The 23667-nt window shown below is 42.8% G+C and overlaps 1 protein-coding gene across 15 annotated transcripts in view; it reads right to left on the bottom strand.

The window, feature by feature from the left end:
- SYT1 (synaptotagmin 1) overlaps positions 1-23667 on the bottom strand; it is a 514215-nt gene that overhangs the window by 64261 nt on the left and 426287 nt on the right. For all 15 annotated transcript variants that reach the window (XM_044979646.1, XM_044979638.1, XM_044979630.1 and 12 more), the window contains one exon: positions 6839-6956. In XM_044979646.1, coding sequence (XP_044835581.1) covers positions 6839-6956 — 118 coding nt within the window. The remainder of the gene's footprint in view (positions 1-6838; positions 6957-23667) is intronic.

The following is a 23667-nucleotide window of genomic DNA, read 5'->3' as shown; positions in this document are numbered from 1 at the left end:
AGGCATGACTGCGGAGGGGGCGCTCGTCCCGCGGCTCCAGTGGACCTCCCGCAAGCATGACTGCGGACGGTTCGCTGGTCCCGCGGCTTGGCTGGACCTCCCACAGGCATGCCTGCGGCAGCTCCAGTGGAGCCGCCGGACCTGCGAACCGTCCGCAGCTGCGGGAGGTCCAGCCGAGCCGTGCGACCAGCAGACCCTCCGCAGTCATGCCCGCGGGAGGTCCGCTGCTCCCGCGGCTCCGGGGCGCCTCCCGCGCATGACTGCTTGCCCCTGGTGATAGGCATTACAGACAACCCTAAAATGGCTGGATAGCTTCTGTACAGAGTGTAGAGACTCTGATGGAATCTTTAGGATTAATATTGGTGGATATGTAGTTGTTGTGGTGTTTGTTTTTTATTGTTAATTTTGCCCATTAATAAATCTCTTTTCTTTTCCTCTAAGGTTTTTTGCGTTATTCTTTCAATATGGCTGGTAGCAAGGTCACAGCACTCAATGTATTTCTCTTCTACAATATTATATGTATTCATGTTGGCTGGCTTTTAAGGTTTTTTATATTTTAATGAAGTTATTAAAATGAAAGTTCTGACTAGCATAATTCATGAGCATTCACTATCTCTTCAACAATTCTGACTCTAAACTATTTTTTTCTTGTCAATGACTTTTTTTTTAATAAGACATCCAAGAAAGCCTTTTAAAATGTGAAGGTGGTGTTGAAAATAGATTTATAATTACAGGAAACTGTAGCTTTATTTCTGTTGTAATATAATTTGATCCCTTGGGATAGTTTTATGTTTATGATATTTTGCTTTGCAGACAAAAAGATGCTGAAAATCTGATTGTATTTTCTATTTATAATCCATTAATACTGAGATTAGTTTAGAAACATTATGGGCTGGATTATGGGCTAGATTCTCTTTTATGCCAAGATCTGCTTGATTTTGCAGAGAGGACCACCAAGGAGCCAATTACAGTTCGATTCTCTTCCCAATTCTTCTTAAATCCTGACTCTGGCATAGATTAGAGCTGTCTAGGGGCTGCCATAATTTATGGAACCTGGCAACGGTTCTGAAGTCACTGTCCAATGCAGTGCACTCCGGCCATGCCCCTCTTCACTCTTTATGCTCAGGTGTCATAGGAGCTTGCCACACAGGCTTTATGCCTGCTGGGGAAATGGAGACAGTATCTGCAGGGAGGAGGCTGTAAATCTGGCCTTACTTTGTGGGCTGTATGGAGGGGCTGAGTTGCAACCCATTTTTGAAATCTTTTTAACTTGTCCAAATAATATAGATGAAATTTTGAACAGCTCTAAAGGACTTAGGAGCCTATATCCCATTGACTTGCAAAGGGACTTAGGTGCCTAAATTACTTAGATGCTTCTGGAAATTTTACCTATAAAACCATGTAGCAAGGTCTTACCAAATGTTGGCAAAGAGAGACAATCTTTTCACACCCAACATTTCTAGATAACACTTTCCAGATATCAAAGTGCAATAAAATATTTAAAATGTCATTTTTAAACACACATAATTGTTTGCCAGAAGCCCTCATTCAGCAACAGCAAGAATTTCCACTTGTTCCGTTGAGCTGATGAGCTAGGGCCAAGCAGTTCCAGTTTTCAAGCTATGGCTTGCTATAGTTGCTGCCTGATGTTGCAATTAAGTTTAAGGCCTAGAAGTTTATTGCCCATTCCCAAAAGCACTTAAGCCCATCCCTATTTAGGGAAGCACTTAAATGCACGATTAACTTTAAGTATGTCCTTAAATCCCACTGACTACAATGGTAAATTAAAATGCTGTCCTGAACAGGGGTGTCTTAGAACAACAACAACAACTTCACAAATTGCTAAATTAAGGTTTATGAAGCTATTGGGCTACATCATGGCCAGTTCCATGTGGGGGAAGAGGGCAGAGGAAGACTGAGGGTATGTCTACACTGAACCTCCCAGCCCAGCTAGACAGACTCAAGCTAGTGTGCTAAAAAAGCGCAATGGGGTTGTTATGACTTGGGCTGGAGTTGGGGTTCTGAAGCCTAGGGGGTCAAGCCCAAGCTCCAGCCCAAACCATAATGTCCTCACTGTTATTTGTAGCATTATCGCTCAAGACCCGGTAGTGTGAGTCTGTGTATCTGGGCTGGATGGGTCACTCCCAGCTACAGAGTAGACATACCCTTAGGGTACTAGTTCCTACTCCCTTAAAATGCTGCACAGGGATCTTCCTCCATGTGAAAAAGGCACTGCACACATTTACCAACACCAGCAACAAAACCCAAAAGGTGTGGGATAAGGCATGAAGGAAACCTGCTGCCCTGTCTCTGATGCAACTGCAATGTGTGTGCTGCCCAGAAGCATGCCCATGTCAGAATGCCACAGGAACTGGGGTGCGCCTCCTCCTTTGAACATGCAATACAGGTAAAAAACTCTTCTGTGGGGCACAGAGTTCAGGTGTAACACAATGCTGTATCCCTTCCTATTCCCCCTTTCGCATGCCCTTCTCACAACAGGAAAGGATAACAAAAGATAAAATGGTTTTTAACTTGAAAAACAGCAGACTTGTCTCTATTTTTCACAAACTTTTAAGTTTTTTTTTCCATGTGACACCTACATAATTTCCATCTCCTGCTAATGGCCTCCTCCGAGTGACAGTAAGTGCTGTTGAATGTGTGGGCAATATTCAGCTTAAGATCATGTTTGATTGTTCACATATTCCCACCTCCACTGTGATGCACTACTTTCAGTTTTACAAAATGAAAAGCAATTTTTGCTTTTGGGGGACAGAAATCACAAAACTATACTGGGAAAGTTCATTTGTTGGGATCACATCCTGCTGCCCCAACTTACACTGAATAACATCTTATTCCAAGAGTAGTTCTACTTGCAGAGTAAGATGCTATTTAGTGTGAGGTGGGGGCAGAATCTGGGTCTTGGTTTTGAAAGTTGCTTCTGCATGATTTGTGGGAGAGAGATATTCCATAGTAAAAACTACTCCCCCACTTTAAACCAACACGTCGCCTTTAGGCTATGTCTACACTACAAAGATAAGTTGACCTATGTTAGGCTGACTTACAGCCATCACAGTAATTACTGATGCCCACACTACCCTCCCTCTTCCGTCGAAGGTGCACATCCTCGACAGGAGCGCTTCCACCGACTGAAGAAGGGCAGTGTGGGGGACTCAGAGCGAGGGCTGTCAGCTCCATGCAGCTCCCCAGTGGGAGCCCAGCTGCCCCCCATGGCTTCTCGCCTCCACGCTCCCAGCCAGGAGCAGGGGGAGGCTGCCTAGGGTTTCTTGCCTCTGGCAGGGAGATCTACGCCTGGAGTCCAGCTGGCTGCCATGCTTCCAGTGTGGGGAGCAGGGAGCCAGAGGGCAGCAGGGTTCCCGGTAGAGAGTGGGGAGCCTGGGTGGCAGCCCGGCTTGGAGTGGAAACCAGGCAGCAGACAAGATGACAGCTAACAGCCGCTGTAAGGAACGCAGCATCTACACAGTCACGGCATCACCCTTACTACACTGACATAAGTCCCATGCCTCTCGTTGAGGTGGTTTTATTAGGTCGGCATAACAGGGGAGTTACACTGGTGGGAGGAGCATTTCTGGGTGTACACCTCTGCTGTTTTGTCAACAAATGCTGACTTTTGTGACAAAACTGTGTAGTGTAGACAAGGCCTTGGTTTTTATATTAGAGATATTGCTATTTGTGACGGTCAGGCAAACAAAACTTTTTTGGAGGGGATCTCAATTCATGTGTTGCAAAATGCTGATGGTCAACAGCATGGAGGACTGTAATTCACTGCCATCTGTGATCAATCATCTTGATTATTTTTTATTTAAATTCTATGCTATTATTTTTAAACACCTACCCTAGAATAAGTTTTGTATTATGTTCCGAACGGCTCCAAATAAACAGGTTCTGGCAGGAATTCATATATCTACAACTGACCTCAGATCAGTGACTTTCAGACCCCCCACTTAGAACTGCTAGGTCCTGTTGGGTTTGCTTGTTGCCGAGGAGTGGTGGTATCTTTAGTACGGTTTGATCCTAGCAAAGGAATGCAGAATCTAATTCCCTTCTAGAAATAACCTCTTGCACTATTTGAGGCATTTCAGCACTTAGAGCAATACTAAACATGCTTATTTGCAAAACATTTTTAAGATAACATTTTCCATCTGAAGTTGACAGAATGCTTTTAATTCATTGAGGTTTGTAAATTTCACAAAATTTTGTGGAATTATCATCCCTTTTCAACAGATGAGAGCGCCAAGGTACCTAGCGATTAGGGCCACATTGTGATCCCCTTACTCACATGAGTAGTCCCATTACTACTTACACAGTTGAATTACTGTTTTCCAATATCAGTAAGTTTGTAGCATAGCCGCGAGTAGAATACAGTTGTCCTGACTGTCTGCCCTGTAACTGAGTCAAAGGACTTACCCTGATCATAGGTTAGAATACAAAGTAGTAAAAAAATGCTATTGAAAGGATCACAATATAGGGCTCAAAGAAGATGCACGTTAGCATCTATTTGCAATTCATTCCATATGCAGCATCGATGAGGCAGTACCACATCTCCGTTGTCCACATTTCAAAACAGATTGTGAAAAATTAGAAACGATTCAGAAAAGAGATACAAGAATGATTTGAGGTTCTGGAAAACTGTCTTACAGTGAAAGATTTTAGAAGCTCAATCTATTGAGTTTACCAAACAGAAGGTCAAGAGGTGACTTGATCACAGTATATAAGTACCTACCGACGATAAGAGATTTCTGATAGTAGATGGCAGTTTAATCTAGCAGACAAATACATAAAAAAATCTAATGGCTGGAAGATGAAGTTAGACAAGTTCAAATTCAGAATGGCAAAAGTTTCAATAAAAGAATTAATAGGGGAATTAACCATTGGAACAACACACCAGAAAATGGGATGAATTCTCCACCACTTGAAGCTATAAATCAAGCCTGGATATCTTTTTAAAGGATTTGCTCTAGCTCAACCAGAAGTTATTGCATTTCATCTAGGAATTGCTGGGGAAAATTCTATAAAATGTGTAATGCCGGAGGTCAGACTAGATGGTCATGTGATCCTTCCTGGTCTTAAAATCTATGAATCTTCATTATGGATGTTCCCTTGTCTGCTATCTTAAAAACACAAGTTTGTCTTATCATTATGGTCTGTTAATACCATTACTGATAGCACATGATAGATAGTGATTTCCTAGGGAAACTCTAATTACTATGCTAAACCTTAAGGGTACTTGCTGCCTCTTGGCTTATTACAGAGCTAGATGTGATGAAAATGGGAATGTTTCCATCTTCTATTTTCCTGAAAGTAGAAGTTAGGGGCTATGACCCAGGCTGGCAGTCCCTCTATAAAGATAGCAGTAGTGGGTACCTGTGCCCCCAAAAGCACAGGAAGTAGCAGAAGGGAAGGGAGATCACCTTGTTTCCCTGAAGACAAAAAAATAGCACATAGTGGGGGAGTGTGGGGACCCAAAATTTGGTGGGGAAAAGAAGGGACCTAGACAGCTAGTGAGGAACTCAGATTTCCTCACTTTGTGACCTTCCCTCCTTATGTTTTTCAAATGCAGTACGTAGTTTGAGCAAGTTCCTGAGTTCTGTATGAGTATTTGACACAACTCTTTCTAGTCCTAACATAGATTTGTAGAAATAAGCAAACACATACCTATGAGATCATTTCATCCATCATCTCCTTGCCAACTGGAGATCATTCCCTATGGTATGGTCTCCAGTCCTCTCACCACCGTAGTGACATCACTAAAGGTTTCTATTTCTAGACCATGACCTAGTTGTTATTAGAAACAACTCCATTCCCATTGTGTTTGTATAAACTGATGAGAAATTACAAATAGTCTCTTCTAAACATGAGGTGAATAAAAAAAACCACTTTTTGTAAGATCTCTCCTTGTACAAACTATCTTATTTAACAGCACATACTTTGATTTCTGCTAATGTGTAATTCATGCATTAGCTAGATTCTGTATTTTAGACACAGCCATGAATGGAGATCAGTGTGGAGCTCTACCACTCCCAAAGGATTTTGGGGATGGACTGTGATTCACAATCCTGCTCCAAACTTCACATGTGCAGGCTTCACCATCCTTTAGAATGGCATATGATCCTACCCACAGTGTGCCAGCCTTACTATGAGCTGGTGCCAAAAGGGAGATGGGGCCATGCTTTCCTAACCCCTTTGGGGCATTGAGCATCCAATGGGGCAGGGAGGAAGCAACCCCTGTTCTCCCACAAGTACAGGGACTGCAACTGTGACCACCCCCGCACATAGGAACAAGAGAGAGGGTGTCCCTCCTACCCTTGTGCATGAGCCAGTCACAATCAAGCCCTGACAATGTAGACGCAATCACCCCCAGCACCTCAATCACTAGCCAGTATAGTGACCTGTTGTAAGTACCTGTATTATACAGTGTCTGAAACATTGCAGAGAAATGCAGCTCATTCTCAAGGTTTGGTGGGAGATTAGACAGACAATAGGAAGTATAATCAGAGTTTTTCCTGTTGAATAATCCATATTTATCTCCAGGCAACAGGAAAGGAGGAAATTACAGTGAGGTTGCAGTGTCATCTGACTGTTTAATTGTTTAGATCTTGTCTAAATCCTGAACGCAATGCATAATGCACTGAGTTGTTTTTAAGTTATGTATGGGCTCTCATGCACACAACTATCCAATGAGTAGCAGTGACTACAAAATTCACCAGAATATAAGCAAGACTCTTCACTTTCTCAAGGGAGAGGGCTATTGTGGAAAAGCAGTTCCTTTGCTTTACGGGTTAGCAGAGTATCTGCTACATGCAGACGTCCTTAAACTTACCTGACAAGCCACCCACGTCCATCTTCTTCAGATTCTTTGCCTCTAGAATGACGACAGTCAGCTTGCCAGCAGTAGGCACATAGCGAAGGGAAAAGCAGATATCACCCAACTTCTCTTGCTATGAAAACAAACAAGGAAATGTGCTATTTTTAATCAGTTTAAGTACATTTTTAAAAAAAACCATGGACTTCTGAAAGCCCACAAAGTAGGTTAATTGGATTGTATTTCAAACACTTGTTTTAAAATAAAATGTGTAATATTACAGTCTGAGAAATCAGCTTCAAGCTGTTCAGTTTAAAAAGTGGGAAACCTGAACCCTGCTTCAGCAACTCTGTTTTAAGCTCATTGGGCTATATCCTGTGAGGTGCTGAATGCCCGTGAGTTCAGTTGGCTTCAATGCAAGTTGCACAAAGTCAGCATCCCACAAGATCAGGCCTTCAGAGGTTCCACTTGTGCTGTAACACAAAGCAGCAGAGTTACAATTTTTGTTCCTCGTATTGAGTTTCAGCTTCAGCTGGTTGGTTAGCACTTATCCAAATAATCATTACATTATTGTCAGTGAAACAGTAAACTGGGGTCATTCTTACCATGCTTTGCCATGCAAACAGAAGCCATTATATGACAAGAAGTTTAGACATGATCTATGAGGAAAAGGTGAGAATTTTGGCATGTTTAGTTTAGAGGACAGAAGGCTGACTGAGGTGCATGATATCAGTCTTCAAATATGTCAGAAGCTGTTATAAAGAGACAGTCATCAATATTCTCCAGGCTCACCAACACAGGCATCGGGTGGCTAGGATAGAGTGGGTCCAGCCCCCCCAAATCTATAAACTCAGCACACATCTGCCCCTGCCAACACATGCCCAGCTTGAGGAGAAGCCCTGAAGTGCACCACATGATGCAGTTGCAGGCTCCTCCTAGCGCCAAGAGCCAATGGGACGCAGTGGGGAACTGGGCCCTAGCCAGCACTCTGGGACAGGATGGAACTGCTGCTACCCAAATTGAACATACAGCTAGTTGAGCTGGCTCTGCAAGCCATGGGTCCAGCCCCGCAGGACAGGAGGGAGCCACTGCTGTTGGGGTGAGTGTGGGGCTGGGTGGGCTTGTTCTCCAAGTCCCCTGGGTGAGTGCAGGGTTGTACAGGCCCACTCTCCAACCTTACCTCCCGTTTTCCCCATGCCGGCCCAGCACAGAGCTGGGCCCAGCCCTGAGGGACAGAAGCCACTGCTGCCAACATGACTTCTCCCTGATCAGTGTGTGACAGAATATATCAGTCTCCCTGACCTGTACAGTCTTTGGCCTCTCTCTGCTAAGAATGTCAGTTATTGCCCTTGAAATGTCCCTTCATTTTTCGTGGTGAGCTGCAGTGCTTTGGAAAAATACTTGTAAATATTTGTATCGGGCATGGATATTTATTTGTTCATCAGGAAAGGAACTGAGACCACCAAATTGCTTCCCATAGACCTCTATACCACAGTAATGGAAGCCATCGAAGGATTTGGAAGGCCACTGAATAGCCACCTGACGAGGCCCACTATGTCCTGGGTCACTTGTGGCACCACTCCTGGAACTCTGCCCCAGCACTCTGATCCCTCATCTTTTAGGAGTGTCGGTGGTAGGGGTCCTCTCCCAGCGAGGCATGAACTGTGGCACTGGGACTCCTTGTCCTCTCAGGAATGGTAACAGGGGCTTCACTCCCCTAGGGAACAGAAAGGTCCCCTCTCTCCTGCAGAAAGGAGGAAGTGGCAGTTGTAGGGGACCTCAGTACATACTCTGCAGGCCGGTGAATGTGGGGTAGGCTCACTTTCCAACACCCTGGTCCTCTCTGGGTAGCTATTAAGTTTTCCTCAGCCCCGCACACGCAAACAATATCTTCACCTCTGCCTATGCCCACAAAGGGTAGAACAAGAAGTAATTGTCTTAGTTTGCAGCCAGGGAGATTTAGTTTGGTTATTAGGAAAAACTTGCTAGCTATAAGGGTAGCTAAGCATTGGAACACGTCACCTAGGGATGCTGAGGAATCCCTGTCCATGGAGGTTTTTAAGAACGGGTTAGACAAACCTGTGTCAGGGATGGTCTAGGTTTTCTTGGTCCTGCCTCAGTGCAGGGGACTGGACTAAATGACCTCTCAAGGTCCCTCCCCACTCTACATTTCTATGATTCTATGATTGCAAAAAGGTCTTGTCTCCTTCATATTGTACCAGATTGGATAGGATGGCAGCTCTGGGAAGGGTCACAGTGCTAACCTCTACACATCTTGAGTGCCTGGAGGCACTTCATTTTGCTTCAAGCGCCAGAACATATCAGTGGGGAGCCTGTGACCACAACCTATTGTGTTTTGCTGTTAAATATATTTCTTACAGTGATGGCACTTCAAGGAAGACTGAATTACTCTCAAAATTATGGAAACTTTGTGTTAAAAATAAGGACAAATACTTCTGAACTTTAAGATACAAGAGAGATATAAATGAACAAAAACACTGCTCAGAAATTATCATGAGGGTGATTAGATCTGCTATCTCCTCTCATTCACAATGGTGCCTCTGGGGAGTTATCTGTGTTACTTTAGCAAACAGAAGAATCAGGTTACACTAAACATTTCAATTAGGCATTTCAGACATCACTGCTTCTCTTTCAAACGATGGCACTCCTTTTGGCACATAATCTAATCCCACAGTTAATTTTGGGAGAAAAGAAAAGAACTATCTTTAAAGAAATCTTTCCATCCCACAAATGCATCTTTGCAGTACAATACAAGTCTATTTATTTGATAGATTTTTTGTTTTATCCAAATTAGCCAATTTTGAAAGTGCAGCTGGTCCACAACTTGGAACATGGTGAGGATATGGCAGCTGCCAGTTTTGAAGAAACTAAGTGTACAAATCAGAGCCTCAGCTAAGAAAGAGGAGGAAAATCACTGATAATGTTTTTTAAACATATCCATAAGTGTGCCTGAAATATTATGGACATGTAAAAGAGAGTGTCATGTCCTAAGGAGCCTACAACGTAAAGCTGCATGCACAGACTCTTACTCTGGCACAAAGTCCCACCATAGTCAAGGACTGGGCCTAAATTAGACATAACATAGGAAGAGATGACAGCAGATGGAAAGGAAGATAATTAGGGAATGATAAGGGAGGCATAAAAAAGTAACAATATTATTTTTGTCTATTACATGTGTTTCATGTCAGATCTATTTTTAAATGATACACGGTTGTATTTTAATTCCATTATTTGGGCAGGTTTAATTTTTGCTTTCCTAAGTAGCATGTACTTCAGTACACGGAGAGGGAATGAATTCACAGTGGCATTGTCATTAACTTACTTGAACAAATTTATTATTTTACCCTCTGTAACATCCAGAAAAGCCTCCCCTATGCTGTAATCATATTTTCCCACACTGGATGGGATTTTGTTAATTTTTGTAGAGTGACAAAGTTGCTGTCTAGCTCTGCAAGTTTCAGTGCCACTTTTTAATAACCACACACTGCTAAAAGTCTTCACGCATAACTCCCCAAAGGAAACAATGGAGAGTCCTGCATAAAAATCAGGTTTTGGCCCTTAGATAAATATTATATACAAATAACTGTATTAGAACATTTTTAAGGTTGCGAAGTCAAGCACTCAAAAGTTAGGAAATGATTTCAGAGCAACTTTATTTCTGGCAACAGCTATTAAGCATCTTACCTGCTTCGCTGCTTTTGAAAAGCCCGCTAGGTACCTATCTGCATCTTTAGGCACTCAAGGTAAAAGTTCTGAAAGAGCTTAAATGCCTTAGGAGCGTAAGTCCCATTTTTCAAAAGTGACTTTGGCAGTATAATTTTTATTGACTGTCATTGGGATTTAAGCTCCTAAATAACTGAAGTGCTTTTGAAACTATCATCCATAGTGATTAATATATATTTTATATATTTACTTTGAAGTTCTTGTTAAACTTCTCTATCAATACTTTGAATAGGACAGTACCTCCTCTACACCATCATTTTAGAGTCAACACTCAATATGAACCAGATCCTGCTGTGTGATTTGAACCCATAGCCTGTCAGCACGGAGACATATATGCTATCCATGCAGCGCATACTAAAATGTTACACCCCAATCCTACATTAAGAACTAGATGGGTTGATTTCAGCAGGGCCCCATTCATGTGCAGGGGCCTGCTCACATGGTTTTCAATGCAGAAAGGCATCCCTCAGGGCTCTGACCTGACTCCAGTACTCTTTAATCTATACACCACAGATATACCAGTGACGGAGTCAAGGAGATTCACGTATGCGGATGATGTTGTCCTGGCTGTTCAGCATACAAGCCTCCATACCATCAGCTGCACCCTAACCAGAGCTATTAGCACAATGGCTGATTATTTCCAATGCTGGAAACTTAGACCTATCCTGAAAAAAACCCCATAGTAACTGCTTTCCATCTGAACAATAAAATGGCGAATACCAAACTTGACGTGCAGTTCTGCGGCAAGAGCGTCAACCACGAGGTCCAAAATATCTTGGTGTTATACTGGACTGGAGTTTCATCTTGTGACAACACTTCGAGAACACCTGACCGTGGTAAGGTCAGGTCTCATGTCGCGCTTATCAGAAAATTGGCCGGAACATCATGGGGTTCAGTCCATGGACCTTACGAACTGCAACAATTGGCTTGGTATTTTCTGCAGCTGAATATTATGAACCAGTGTGGTTTCACAGCAGTGAACTCCTTGACACTCAACTCTATAATGCTAAGCACATAGCGACAGGGACGCTCAAATCAACTCCAGTCAACTGCACATCCAGCCTCCACAGATTAGAAGAGCTGCTCAGACATCTCGCTTTCTTAACCATGTCAATGCAAATGTGAGGCTCCTGCTGCACGATGAGCTGCAGAACCTGCCAAAGACTAAAATCCCACAACTCTTTATGGAACCGCATCAAGACCCTTACACCCAACTTCGATGCTGAGGCTCAATGGAGAGTGACAGAGTGTTTCGACTGCTCAAAACAAACAGCTTGTTGTTGACCCTGGCAAGGAACCTCTAGGTTTTGATTTATGTCGGTGTGGCAGGGCAACGACTCACTGGCACTGGCTCCTGCTGGAAATTTGGGAATAAGGTCTTTCCAGCCCAGAGTGCCCTCTGCAGGCCGGTGGCTTGCCTGCCGCTGGCCCCCGTGTCCCTCCTGGACCCCAGTGTGTCTCTATCATCGGGGTTCTGCCCCCAGCAGCAACCCACAATTTGGGTCTCCCCACCCAGGGGAACTGCCAACTCTCTATCCCCACCTTGCCTCAGTGGCTAGTGCCAGTCTCCATCTAGCCCCCACTCACTGGGGCAGACTGCAGTCTGTAATGGCCACTCATCATCGGCAAGGTGGGTTAGGACCTGCTGCCTTTGCCTGTCTCTGGGCTGCCTCCCTGCAGCCCCCAGTACGTCTTGGCCTTTTTAGCAGCCTGGGGTTTTAATAGGCTGGAGCTCCCCAGCTCCCTCTGCCCTTCCCCAGCACTGCTCCACCTCAGGTACCCTTCTCAGCTACCGGGCAGCCAGGTCCTTCTCTCTCAGGAAGCTGGAGAGTGAATGTGTGTTAGCTTCTGGCCCACTGCCCTCTTATAAGGGCCAGCTGGGCCCTTATTAAGCTGGCCACAGCTGTGGCTGCTTTCCCCATCAGCCTACCTTTTCCCAGCTGCTGCTTTAACCCCTTCATGGCTGGAGCGGGGTGACCACCCCGCTACAGTCGGAAAGACTGTTACAGATTGAATCGCATCAGGACAACTCATGGGAGATGTGGCCAAACCTTCTTTAAATGGAAAATGAGGCAAACACCTCTATGCAACTGTGGTCACATAGGGTTGCCAATTTTCTAATTGCACAAAACTGAAAACCTTTGCCCTGCCCCCTTCCTTGCTGCCCCACCTCCACCCCACCCCTTCTCTGAGGCCCCATCCCCCTCACTCCAGCCTCCCTCTGTTGCTCGCTCTTCCCCACCCTCACTCACTTTCACTAGGCTGGGAGAGGGGGTTGGGATGCAGGAGGGGGTGAGGGTTCCAGATGGGGATGCAGGCTCGGGTTCAGAAATGAGGGGTTCAGGGTATGGGAGGGAGCTCTGGGCTGGGGCACGGGGTTGGGATGTAGGAGGGGGTGTGGACTCCAGGATGGGGTTCTGGGCTGGGGAAGGAGGTTGAGGTGCAGGAGGGGGTTCTGACCTGGGGCAGGGGGTTGGGATGCGGTGGCTGGGAGGGAATTAGGGTGCGGGAGGGGGTTCCGATCTGGGGCAAGGGGTCAGGGGTAACGCATGGAGCTTCCCTGATTGCACTTGCACCTAGGGGCCACAGAGACATGCTGGTCACTTCCAGGAGCTATGGGGAGCCAGGCAGGCAGGGAGCCTGCCTTAACCCCGTTGCGCCACCGCCTGTCAACTGTGCTGACTGGAGCCGCCAGGCCTTTTCAACAGGGCGTTCTGGTCGAAAACTGGATGCTTGGCACAAAGGCACAAAAAAATGGAGCACATCGTATCTGAGTGTCCCCTTCGTTCTTTTGTCGTTCACCAGCTCAGTGCTGCAGCAATGTGCTGGCTATCAAATTTAGATATAAATGTGTAGTTGTTGCTACCTACAAAAACCATACAAAGAAAGAAAGAAAGAAGAATGCAGAATCAGGGCTTTAAGTAGTAAGAATATCTCTGCATTGTGCAGCCAGTATTTCTTTAAATCAATTTTTAATTTTCAACTATTCTAAAATTAAGTATAGAACTCAAGAGAGAGCTCCCCTTATGACAAGGAATACCATTTTACCCCAGGTTAGGGGATTTTAATCCTTGATATTCATACAATTCAATAATGCTTTTTAGTTTTTAAAAGTTACAGGCTCTCATATGCCAACACATTAAATTAGACTTTCCTGGATTTTTTCATGGGGTGGACCACATCTTAAAAGACAGACTGTCATGTCTCATATGGATTGCCTCTCTTCCCATTCGCAATCATGTAAGATCTCTATGACAACTACTACAATTGTTTACATGCAGGAGTAACTTTAGGAAAGCATTTATTTTTAGCCTCTTTGCATGCAATTTAGCTTCTAGGAAATGAGGAGGAGGAGCCAGTACCATGTGAACAGCTAGTTCACAGATCACCAACAAGCTTTAAATGGACCACAGTTTGGGAAACTGCATTAAAACATGGGCCCATCACAATGAAAAACCTGAGAAAACAGCTTAAGCACCTCTTTAAAAGCTCAAAGTACCATGTGGTACACAATTTTTTGTTCAAATCTGTGCTAGTGCATTCCATAAATGCTTCCTACACATCAAAGAAATTGCCTGTGGGGATAAAGTATTGCATCCAGTTTTTATTCCTACTAAATAAAAATTGCATTCAATTTTATATTTCTAATGTGTACTGTAATTTATCTGATAACTTTTTGAAATATTCAGCAGACAAAATACTCTGAGTGGCAGCACTGCAGTGAAGCAATAAAAAGCCTTCAGTAAAGGTGTGGTTTTTGTGAGATAATTGCCAACCCCTACAGGGCTACAGGATACAGATGAGTGCCTCTGGTGGGGTGATTATCTCATGCAGGGGCTTTATTGTCATTTTGAATTTCTTTCAGCTTTGTGTATAAATACTTTATTTAAATAAATTACTTTGATCACTGGATGGAAACTTCCAGTTAGAGTGTTAGAAACATCCAACTGTGAGGTTCACAGACATTAACCTATTCTCTTAGAATGTCCAACTGCCAATCAGAAGGCTCCTTCCATCTAAGCAGCTTGATAATTTCATTACTTTTAAAGAGGCTGCAACTGAGCAGAACAGAAATGAATTCATGACTTTAACAGACAGCACAGGAACCATTTTTGCTGCTTTACAAAAGGCCAGTTTAAGACCTATTGAGATAGAAGCTGTCTTATAGAGAAGGTACTGAGTGGCTCATGCTTTTCTGATGATTCTCCTCTTGATTCTGCACTTTTGTCTTGGTAAAATAGTTTCCTAATGAGGTATTGAAAAAAAAATTGCTGTATACACAGATTACTCTCATTCATGGTGCTTAATCTCTAGGAATAGAGCCCCTCTCTAGCATATAATATTTATCATACTTTTTATAGAATGATACAAAAAGTTGATGTTTCTGACACACTTTAAAAAACAAATAAAAAACCCAAAACAATATTGGGCCTTATCAGCTTGTCCGCTGTGTAGCACTGAGAGGAGTAGAAAACTATCAGAAAAAGGAGCATTTAAAGGGGCTGCAATGTGGCTTTTGAAAGTTGCAGTTGCAATTTGTTGGGTTTGGTGATAGGTTTACATGTTAGATTGGAAGGAGGGGGGAGAAAAGGACTCCTTCGTGTATCATTATTCCCTGGCAACCCAGCAACATTTCCAGACAGAATTTATGCTATGATTAGCATTCATGCCAATCAACACCTTCTAAAACTCTCTGGGAAAAGTGGGGATGGCACAGGGTTGGATCAGGCGCTATAAACACATATCTTAAGTGAGGATAGGGTGACCAGATGTCCCGATTTTACAGGGACAGTCCCGATTTTGGGGTCTTTTTCTTATACAGGCTCCTATTACCCCCCACCCCAATCCCGATTTTTCATATTTGCTGTCTGGTCACCCTAAGTGAGGATGGAGACCCATGGAGAGGCAGTCTCTCAACTGCATCAAGTTCTCCCAGGTTGGGCCGCATGCTTCACATTGCTGGAAGGCCATCCTCACTCTCTCTGACCTCACATGCTTGCAAATCTTTCTTCTTGAGCAGGTGGTAGCTAGGAAACTCCACATGCTGAACCACACAGGCCTTCCTTAGTATCTTTTCCTCTCTCATGGGTTTTTTTTGCAAAAGGGGACGATGGGCCCATGATGCCAAAGATGTCTCTGTTTCTCTCATGCACACCGAAATCTGAAAGAGGTGCCCTGTCTAGAGGGGCATTGGGAAGAGTTCAGAACAGGATGTCAGTGGTAGCATTGAATCTTTTTGGATTTGTCAATTTGTGGAGCAATTTGAGCATTACTCAAGCAACACAGTGTGTGTATTAATGTTCTTTTCAAAATAAACTCAATCACATCAATAGCAACTGTGCTGGCAAAGACAGAAAGTCACCTGGAGGTAATTATTATTCACATGACAAGCCAGGAAATCTTCAAAAGTGGCTTAATAACAACATAACTATATATTCGCATAGGGGCATGTTCTGCCACCCTCATTTACACTGAGTAATATCTTGCCCATCATGAACTGCTCTTGGTGAAAGGTGCTATTCAGTGAGACTGGTAGCACAATTTCACCCAAAAATTGCTGATTATGGAAATACATATTTACAGACTTTTGAAATGTAGATTATAGACCCTCTAAATATACATTTAGGGACTTTAATGACACAAACACCTGTCAGGGATGGTTTAGATAATACATAGTCCTGCCATGAGTCCAGGGGACTGGACTAGATTAATTCTATGAAATTATTAACCTGACAAGCAGAACTATTCCTTTGCAGTGCTAAGATTATTTTGCTTCCATGTTATCAAGAAAACAGCTGCCTCAGTGTACCTATACAGGTGCTAAAAATCCCTAAGAAGTTATTTTTAAAAAATAAATCATCTTCAGAACTGCACAACCCACACTTCCTGATTAAAATATTTTAAGTTATTATTAAATATAAATAATGTACAGATAGCTGTCCTATCATGCACCTTCTTACTTAGAAAGCAGGCTTTATTCACTGAAGTCCGGGTGATTAACCTCCAAGGTGATCTCAAGTACCAATGGACAAAATATCTCGCTGCTTGATTTTACTATTACTGGGGCTTAGACCCAATACACTGATCATATTCACTCTTCAAACCTCCCATGCCTTGGTAGAACCTTAGTATGCAAAACTGAATTAAAATTAAAATAAAAAAAATAATTAAAATTAAAGCATTTGGTCACAAACTCAGAGAAAATTAAGAGGCACAGTCAGGTGATAAACGTTATGTTTTAAGAAGAGATGTGGAAAGTCCATGAGGGCCGAGAGATACAGAAAGCCAGTTCCAAATGACAGGGAAGAAGGGTTTTGCATCAGTGACAAAATTCTGGGAAGGGACAGAAAGGAGGCAGGTGCTAAATGAATAGAGAGAGGGGAGATGGTATCAAAGAGGCAAGGTCTAGGAGACAGGTTTTCAAAAACAGGAGGGCAGTTTTGAACTGGAACCTGAAATGGTTGTGTGAATCAGGATAATTTATTGAAAGCACTAGATGATCTATCCTAGCTCTGGCTCCTCAGTGAAAAAATGGTAGTTAGGGTTAAACATAGAAGTAAAGGACCAAATTGGAAGTTGTTGTACATAGTGGTGTAAATTACAAATCTATGTAATGGAAAGAGCAAAATCATCAATCTGATGTAAATTACATGCTGAGCAAGTAGGTGGAGATCTGGGTTTAAAAATAGGACTGGGTAAGAAAGGAGGAGGAGCTGCTTTATCTTGTACATTCCAGTTGGTTGCTTTTCCTACTACAACCCTACTCTTCTTACTCCTTTGGCATGTAACTTTCTCACACCTACTGATCTGTTAGGTTAGAAATAGCAGAGGTTCCACCAGTGGTAGGATCTTTTCATAGAGAGGGAAGACAGAGTAGTGATAGCAGACCTGTCGAAACTGGGCTGTTTGTTTATTTTTAAATCCGACTGCACTAATTTATATTACCGGTTACTAGTGCATGGCTTCCTGGCCTCTCTCTCTTGTCACAATAACAAAGCAGTGAAAAGTATGTAGAAAAATAATGGATTCATATTGTGTTAAATGGCCTAATAATTTAATGCGCTCCAGTGTATTGGCAAATCAGAGCTGAAGGCAAGTTAGGCAACAACTTGGACCAATCATTTTGATCACAATATTTATTACTCATCCTCTGTTAGCCTCCCCCTTTTGGTACTCTTCATTACTTTTAACTGTTTATAGAAACGGATGTTTTTTTAAAAAAGCAGAAGAAATAGGAATAAACACTGTCATTATGAGTTGAAAATACTACTTCATGGTCATCAGTTTAAAAGCTATTACAATCAGCTGCCTCTTGTGGAATGAGAATAAGCTGTGGCTCAAGGCACTTGAAATCAGAGATTAGCAGGAATGTGCTCTTCCATTTCAAAACAGGGAGCCACGCTAGCAAACATCTTGAGTTCCTAATTAAAAAGGGGGGAAATGTAATTTCTGAATAAATGAGAAGGGGGAAAATGAACTAAAACAAATACCCCAAAAGCATGATGGAATGGCATTTCGTAACTCTTTGCCTACCCCACAAATGCTTGCAGCTGGCTGTTATGCTCTAATGATTGCATCTCATTCGGTTTTGCCACTTGGCTTCTCCTCAGCTCCTGCCTGATCATATTTCTAAATGTCACTCACGTTTATGCAGACCAATGCACAAAACAAAATTAATTTAACTCAGAATGGCACATTAATATTATTACTTTTGACAGCATGGAAAACTTATTAACTATAGCATGTCACAAGGCTCTTCTCCGAGTGAATAGTCTAAGTACAACACCGAGAGGAAATGTAATACATTTGAAGGAATTTTTTTTTTTGATTACCAGACACTGTAAGAAGTCAAATAGGAACGCTTTTCCATAATTATGGTAAAATTATGTGTCTATTGTAGCTACTCTAAAGATAATCTTTGTCCTATTGTGAGAGGACAAGAGAGGCCATAGTACAGTGCCCTTGCTTGATTTAAAGACATCTCTCATAATAAGTATGTGCATATTACTGCTTAGTTAATGCAGTTCCTACTATCGAAAGATTGCCTCGGATTCTGAAAGCGATTGAATCAGAGATTTTAGATTGACATTATACCATGTATCAGAAAATGTACAAGGCCAGTAGCCATCAAAGGACTGTAATTAAAATGTTTGGATTTTAAAAGCTTAAGAATACATGTGAGCAAAGCTTGATTTTGTACACACAAACTAGCTCCTAATACATTATTATTTTTTGTATTACAGTAGCACCTAGAGGTCGCAGTCAGGAATCGGTGCTCCACTGTGCTAGGTGCTGTACAAACATGTAGCATAAATAGATTTCCTGACGCAATGACCTTACAATCTTGATTAAGGACAAAAGCAAACAGAGAAAACAAACCAGTGGGTGGAGATAAAGGGAAAGGTGGATAGGGTCATAGTAATATAATTATTTATAATTTCTGATAATTCTGCAAAATGTTCCAACAGCTCCAGCTACATCCATTCCTCCTGCTGTGAAGATTCCAGAAAAAGGTAACCAAGAGATTTCAAAATCCACAAATCCTCCAGCCTCAGTATGTCTTTTAGAACGAAACACCATGGCTGTGTCTGCTTCCATCACAGCAGGTGCTACCTAGCTGCACACAAGAAAGCTCTGGTTCAATGTTAAATGTTTAAAAGAACAGCAACCGCAATAAAGAAGGTTTGGGAGCTTGGTAACTAAGGGGTAATGTCCAGCAGAGGGAGAACACTGGTACCCTGAGTCCTTTCAAACTCAAGAAGCAGCAGCTGGAGAGCCAGAAGATGACCAAGAAAATTCAAGAGGATGAAAAGCAAGAAAGCAGCATCAAAGAGGCCAAGAAACCTAAAGTGGTGTCAATAGGAAAGAAAGAGTATGAAAAAGAGAACACAGCAAACCCAGGGCCAGTGCAACCATTTAGGTGACCTAGGCGGTCACCTAGGGTGCTAGGATTTGGGGGGCGCCATTTTCTTTGGCAGCGACCTCAGTGGCCGGATCTTTGGCTGCCCCAGTCGCCACCGGCATTTAGGCGGAGGGAGCTGGGGCAGGGGAGCGCGGGGAGGGCCGCCTGCAGCAAGTAAGGGGGGGGGCACGCAGGGGAACTCCCCGCCCCAGCTCACCCCTACCCCGCCTCCTCCCCGAGCACGCCATGGCTGCTTCACTTCTCCCACCTCCCAGGCTTGCGGCGCCTAAGCTGATTGGCGCCGCAAGGCGGGAGAAGTGAAGCAGCCATGGTGTGCTCGAGGAGGAGGCGGGGCAGGGGTGAGCTGCTTCACTTCTCCTGCCTCCCAGGCTTGCGGCGCCAATCAGCTGAGGCGCTGCAAGCCTGGGAGGCAGGAGAAGTGAAGCAGCGACGGCGTGCTCGGGGTGCTTGTGCGCGGAGCAGGGGTGAGCTGGGGTGGGGGTGGTGCCTCAGGGCGGAGGGTGGGGGTGGGGAGCTGCCACAAGGGGGGCACCTCAGGGCGGAGGGGAGGAGCTGCTGTGGGGGGGCACCTCAGAGCAGGGGCGTGGGGTGGGGGGGCGCAAGGTGGAAGTTTTGCCTAGGGCACGAAACATCCTTGCACCGGCCCTGAGCAAACCATGGAACTTTCAGAACTCTTGGAGCTAAGATGGTGGCACACAGCCTGAAAAGGATCAGCGCTGCTGGGACTGAGAAAACTGGGAAGGGGGCTTGGCACTGCAAATGAAGAAACGATTATGGATTTAGTCACAGCTCTCACAGACATTAGAACATTTTTTAAACTTTATAAATACTGCAGAAGCTATAAACATACTTCATTTAAGGCCTTATTAGTACTGTATGAAGTCCATTAAAAATATTTGAGCAACTATCTCTCCCACATGACTCTCCAAGCATATCAAGATCATATAGATTTTCTCTCTCTACAAGTTCTGTGGGAGATGGGGTCCTCAGTCACGGATCCAATCTATGGAACTCCCTCTGTGGCTGTGTTTGAGGCATGGTGCAAGGCAGCTTGCTATTAAGATGGGTAACACCTTGATCATTTTGACCATTCTTTTTCACAATTTCTTCTTTGGTTGGTCAGTTGATTTTAAGGAATGGCTGCTTTTTGTAGGAATCAGCTCTAGCTTTCTTTAATTTTATCTAAAGTTTGGACCCTGACCCATAAACTATTTCTGGAGACGGACACTTTAGTAAATTGATGCACAAAATTAATCCCACTTAATTAACAATTGCATTACTTGCTTCTTTTCCAAAAGTATTTTCCTATATATACTTCCTCTGTTTTGTTGCAGCTGTGTCCAGTCTAGGAAGCGGGGGAATTCTTCTGTTTGTGAATAATACCTAGCTACAGTCACTCCTTTTTGATGATATATTATCAGGGGGAAACTTCCTGACAAAAATGCATTAGGGCAGTGGAATAGGATTGCAAGGAAAGACATGGAACCCCCTTCACATGGAATATATACAATGAGACTGGACAGAATACTAGCAAACGTACAATAGAGAACAATCCTGCCATGGCAAGAAATTTGACTGGCTAATCCAATAGATTATTTCTATCTCTGCCTTCTATGATTCATTTGCTACTTGAAAATTCAAACCTTAGCCAGGATCTGGTGACATAGAAGCACATTTATTGCATACTTGTGTGTTCCTGTAGCAATCAGTATCAAATATTAACTGACACTGTTCAGTAAATAATAGATTTTTTAAAAAAATTCTTGGTAGCTATGTCAAATGTCAATGAGCTGAAACATCTCCCATTGTAGAAATCAGGCGAAAACATTAGATTAGTTGCATATTTGGATAACACATGCAAATACTTAGGTTTCTTTAGTAGGGTTTTGATGCACATTGTAATGTACAGGTTAATATTTTTAAAAGTAATATGGAAAGTAAGAAAATGAAGGAAATTACATCTAAAATTACAAAAAAGAAAACCATAGTTACTAAAGGAAATTTACTCATGTGGGAATTTATTTTGCCTGGTATAGCACCTTTAACAATTGTGTCTACCTTCTGTACAAAAGTGCAAACAAAAATTAGAGTAATCAAAATCAATTCAAATGTCCTGCCTTTCAAAGAAAACAGCATTAGAAGAAATTAATGTTCAGCCTGACTGATTAATATAAAAGCCTAAATGAACCAAAAACATGTGCAGTATAATGTGAAACTAATTTCTGGCTTGGGCACTAATAGACAGTCAGGAGAAATAAGTTCAGGATATTAGGATACTCAGATGATAATGCACGCAGTTTTCTGAACTGGCAGCAAGGCCAGGCATCAACAACAGAGATTCCTCAATGGATTTTAAAAGTTGTTATGGAAGATAAGGAGAGGCAGAACATAAATAACTGGGTATCAGACAATGTAGAACTTTAGAAGACTACTACAAGCACTTTAAATTGTACCCACAACTGATTCGGGAGCTAGTGGAACACATGTAGTCATCCATCCAACCCACTTAGAAGGTCGGCTGCCATGTTTTGCACCAACTTTAGTTTCTTTACGTTGGAAGCCCTATAAACTGCACATTACACTAACTCTGCTTGGAAATGCCATAGGTATAGATTTCTGTGACAAGGTCTGTGTTGAAGAAGAAAGAATGCAGTATCATGGTCAGCCACAAATGAAAAAAAGGCACTCAAGACCACAACTGCTCTCTGGCATTATTTCTATGTTTGTAAGTGCAGATGCAATCCTTAAAATGAATCTTCAGGCCCACCAGCGTCATCAAGTTAAATCACAGTCAGTTCTCTCCCATCCAGATCCAAATCATCACTCAGAACTGAGAAGCACAGAGACAGTACAATGTGGATTCAAAAGGAGGTCAGAGCTGCATGTCACCTGCATACGGATGACTGCAGCCCACAGTGCCTTGCACTCTGTCCCAACAGCCAGCAGGGGTAATGAGATGGAACCCTGTGGCAATATACATTCTAAAGCCCCTTTGAGGCAGATTTCACTCTACACCATGGCATCTCTGCAGGAAGAAGGAAAGGACCACTTCATCCATTCCTTCTATCCAATCAGAGCAACACAAATGAGTCAACAAAACGTCATGGTCAGTGGTACTAAAGACTGCTAACAGAACTAAATCAATCATCATGGAGGTTTTATTGGTTTGTTCCACTGTGGCTAGATCAGAAAAGACAGATATGTTTCTGTGCCATACCTGGGCCTGCATTTTTAACATATGCACAATGAAAATGCTCTCAGCAGAGAACAATTCACAAAAATTGAATATCCTGACCAAAGAGCCATCATGAAAGAGCAATATCACCTTAAAGTACACAGGCCAAAAAGTGCAACTAAGCTATCACTATCAAAATCACATATGCAGAATGATGGAACAATTCAAAAATAGCCAACCAGGATGAGAAATTAGGAGATCAGTCTAACTTTACTATGTTCTCCAATGGAGGTGCGGGGGAGAGAACAGGGGTGTCAGTGATTTTAGTGAGAGAGAAAGTTGAGAAGGGTGTTGGTTTGATCTTCACAGAATAGTCTTGTTCTGACAGTGATTCCAGTGTGAGAAACCCAGATGATATAGATGGTACTATACAATTCAAATTGTTCTTTACCACCTTTATAAATGTATGTTCTAGACTAATCTACAGAACAGCATTTATATCCATTTTTTGTTTTCTTAAATATTTTCTCTGTGCAACCTGTCAATATCTGAGAATGATAATTATTATTATGAATTTATTATTCACCTTGATCTACATGACAGAAGTTAAAGATTCACTATAATCAGTCCTACAAAAAGAGATTGCATGTATGTAAGACACATTGCAAAGTCTTAAAACCTAGAAAAGTCAGTCTCTTACTAGCGTAGCAGAAAGGAATGCATAAAATCCTGAAACAGAAATTAAGTGGAAGGGGTTTGTCTACACATTATTAGTTATATTATATATAACTGATAGGTGCCCAGTCAGGACTAGGGCCTCACTAGCACTGTGCAAGGTGCTGTATAAACACATAATAAAAGGCTTCCCTCAAAGAATTTATATTCTAATTTAAGACATGATGCAGCCAATGGTCTTTCTAGGGGTACGATAACAACAAGTAAGTGTAACAAAGAGATGAAGGAAAGGCCGGGGGAAAGGAAGTATGAGAGTTATAGCAATAAGGA

Source organism: Mauremys mutica, chromosome 1 (genome assembly GCF_020497125.1).
Source record: "Mauremys mutica isolate MM-2020 ecotype Southern chromosome 1, ASM2049712v1, whole genome shotgun sequence".
Taxonomy (NCBI): Eukaryota; Metazoa; Chordata; order Testudines; family Geoemydidae; genus Mauremys; species Mauremys mutica.
This window is presented reverse-complemented; position numbering and strand designations above follow the sequence as displayed.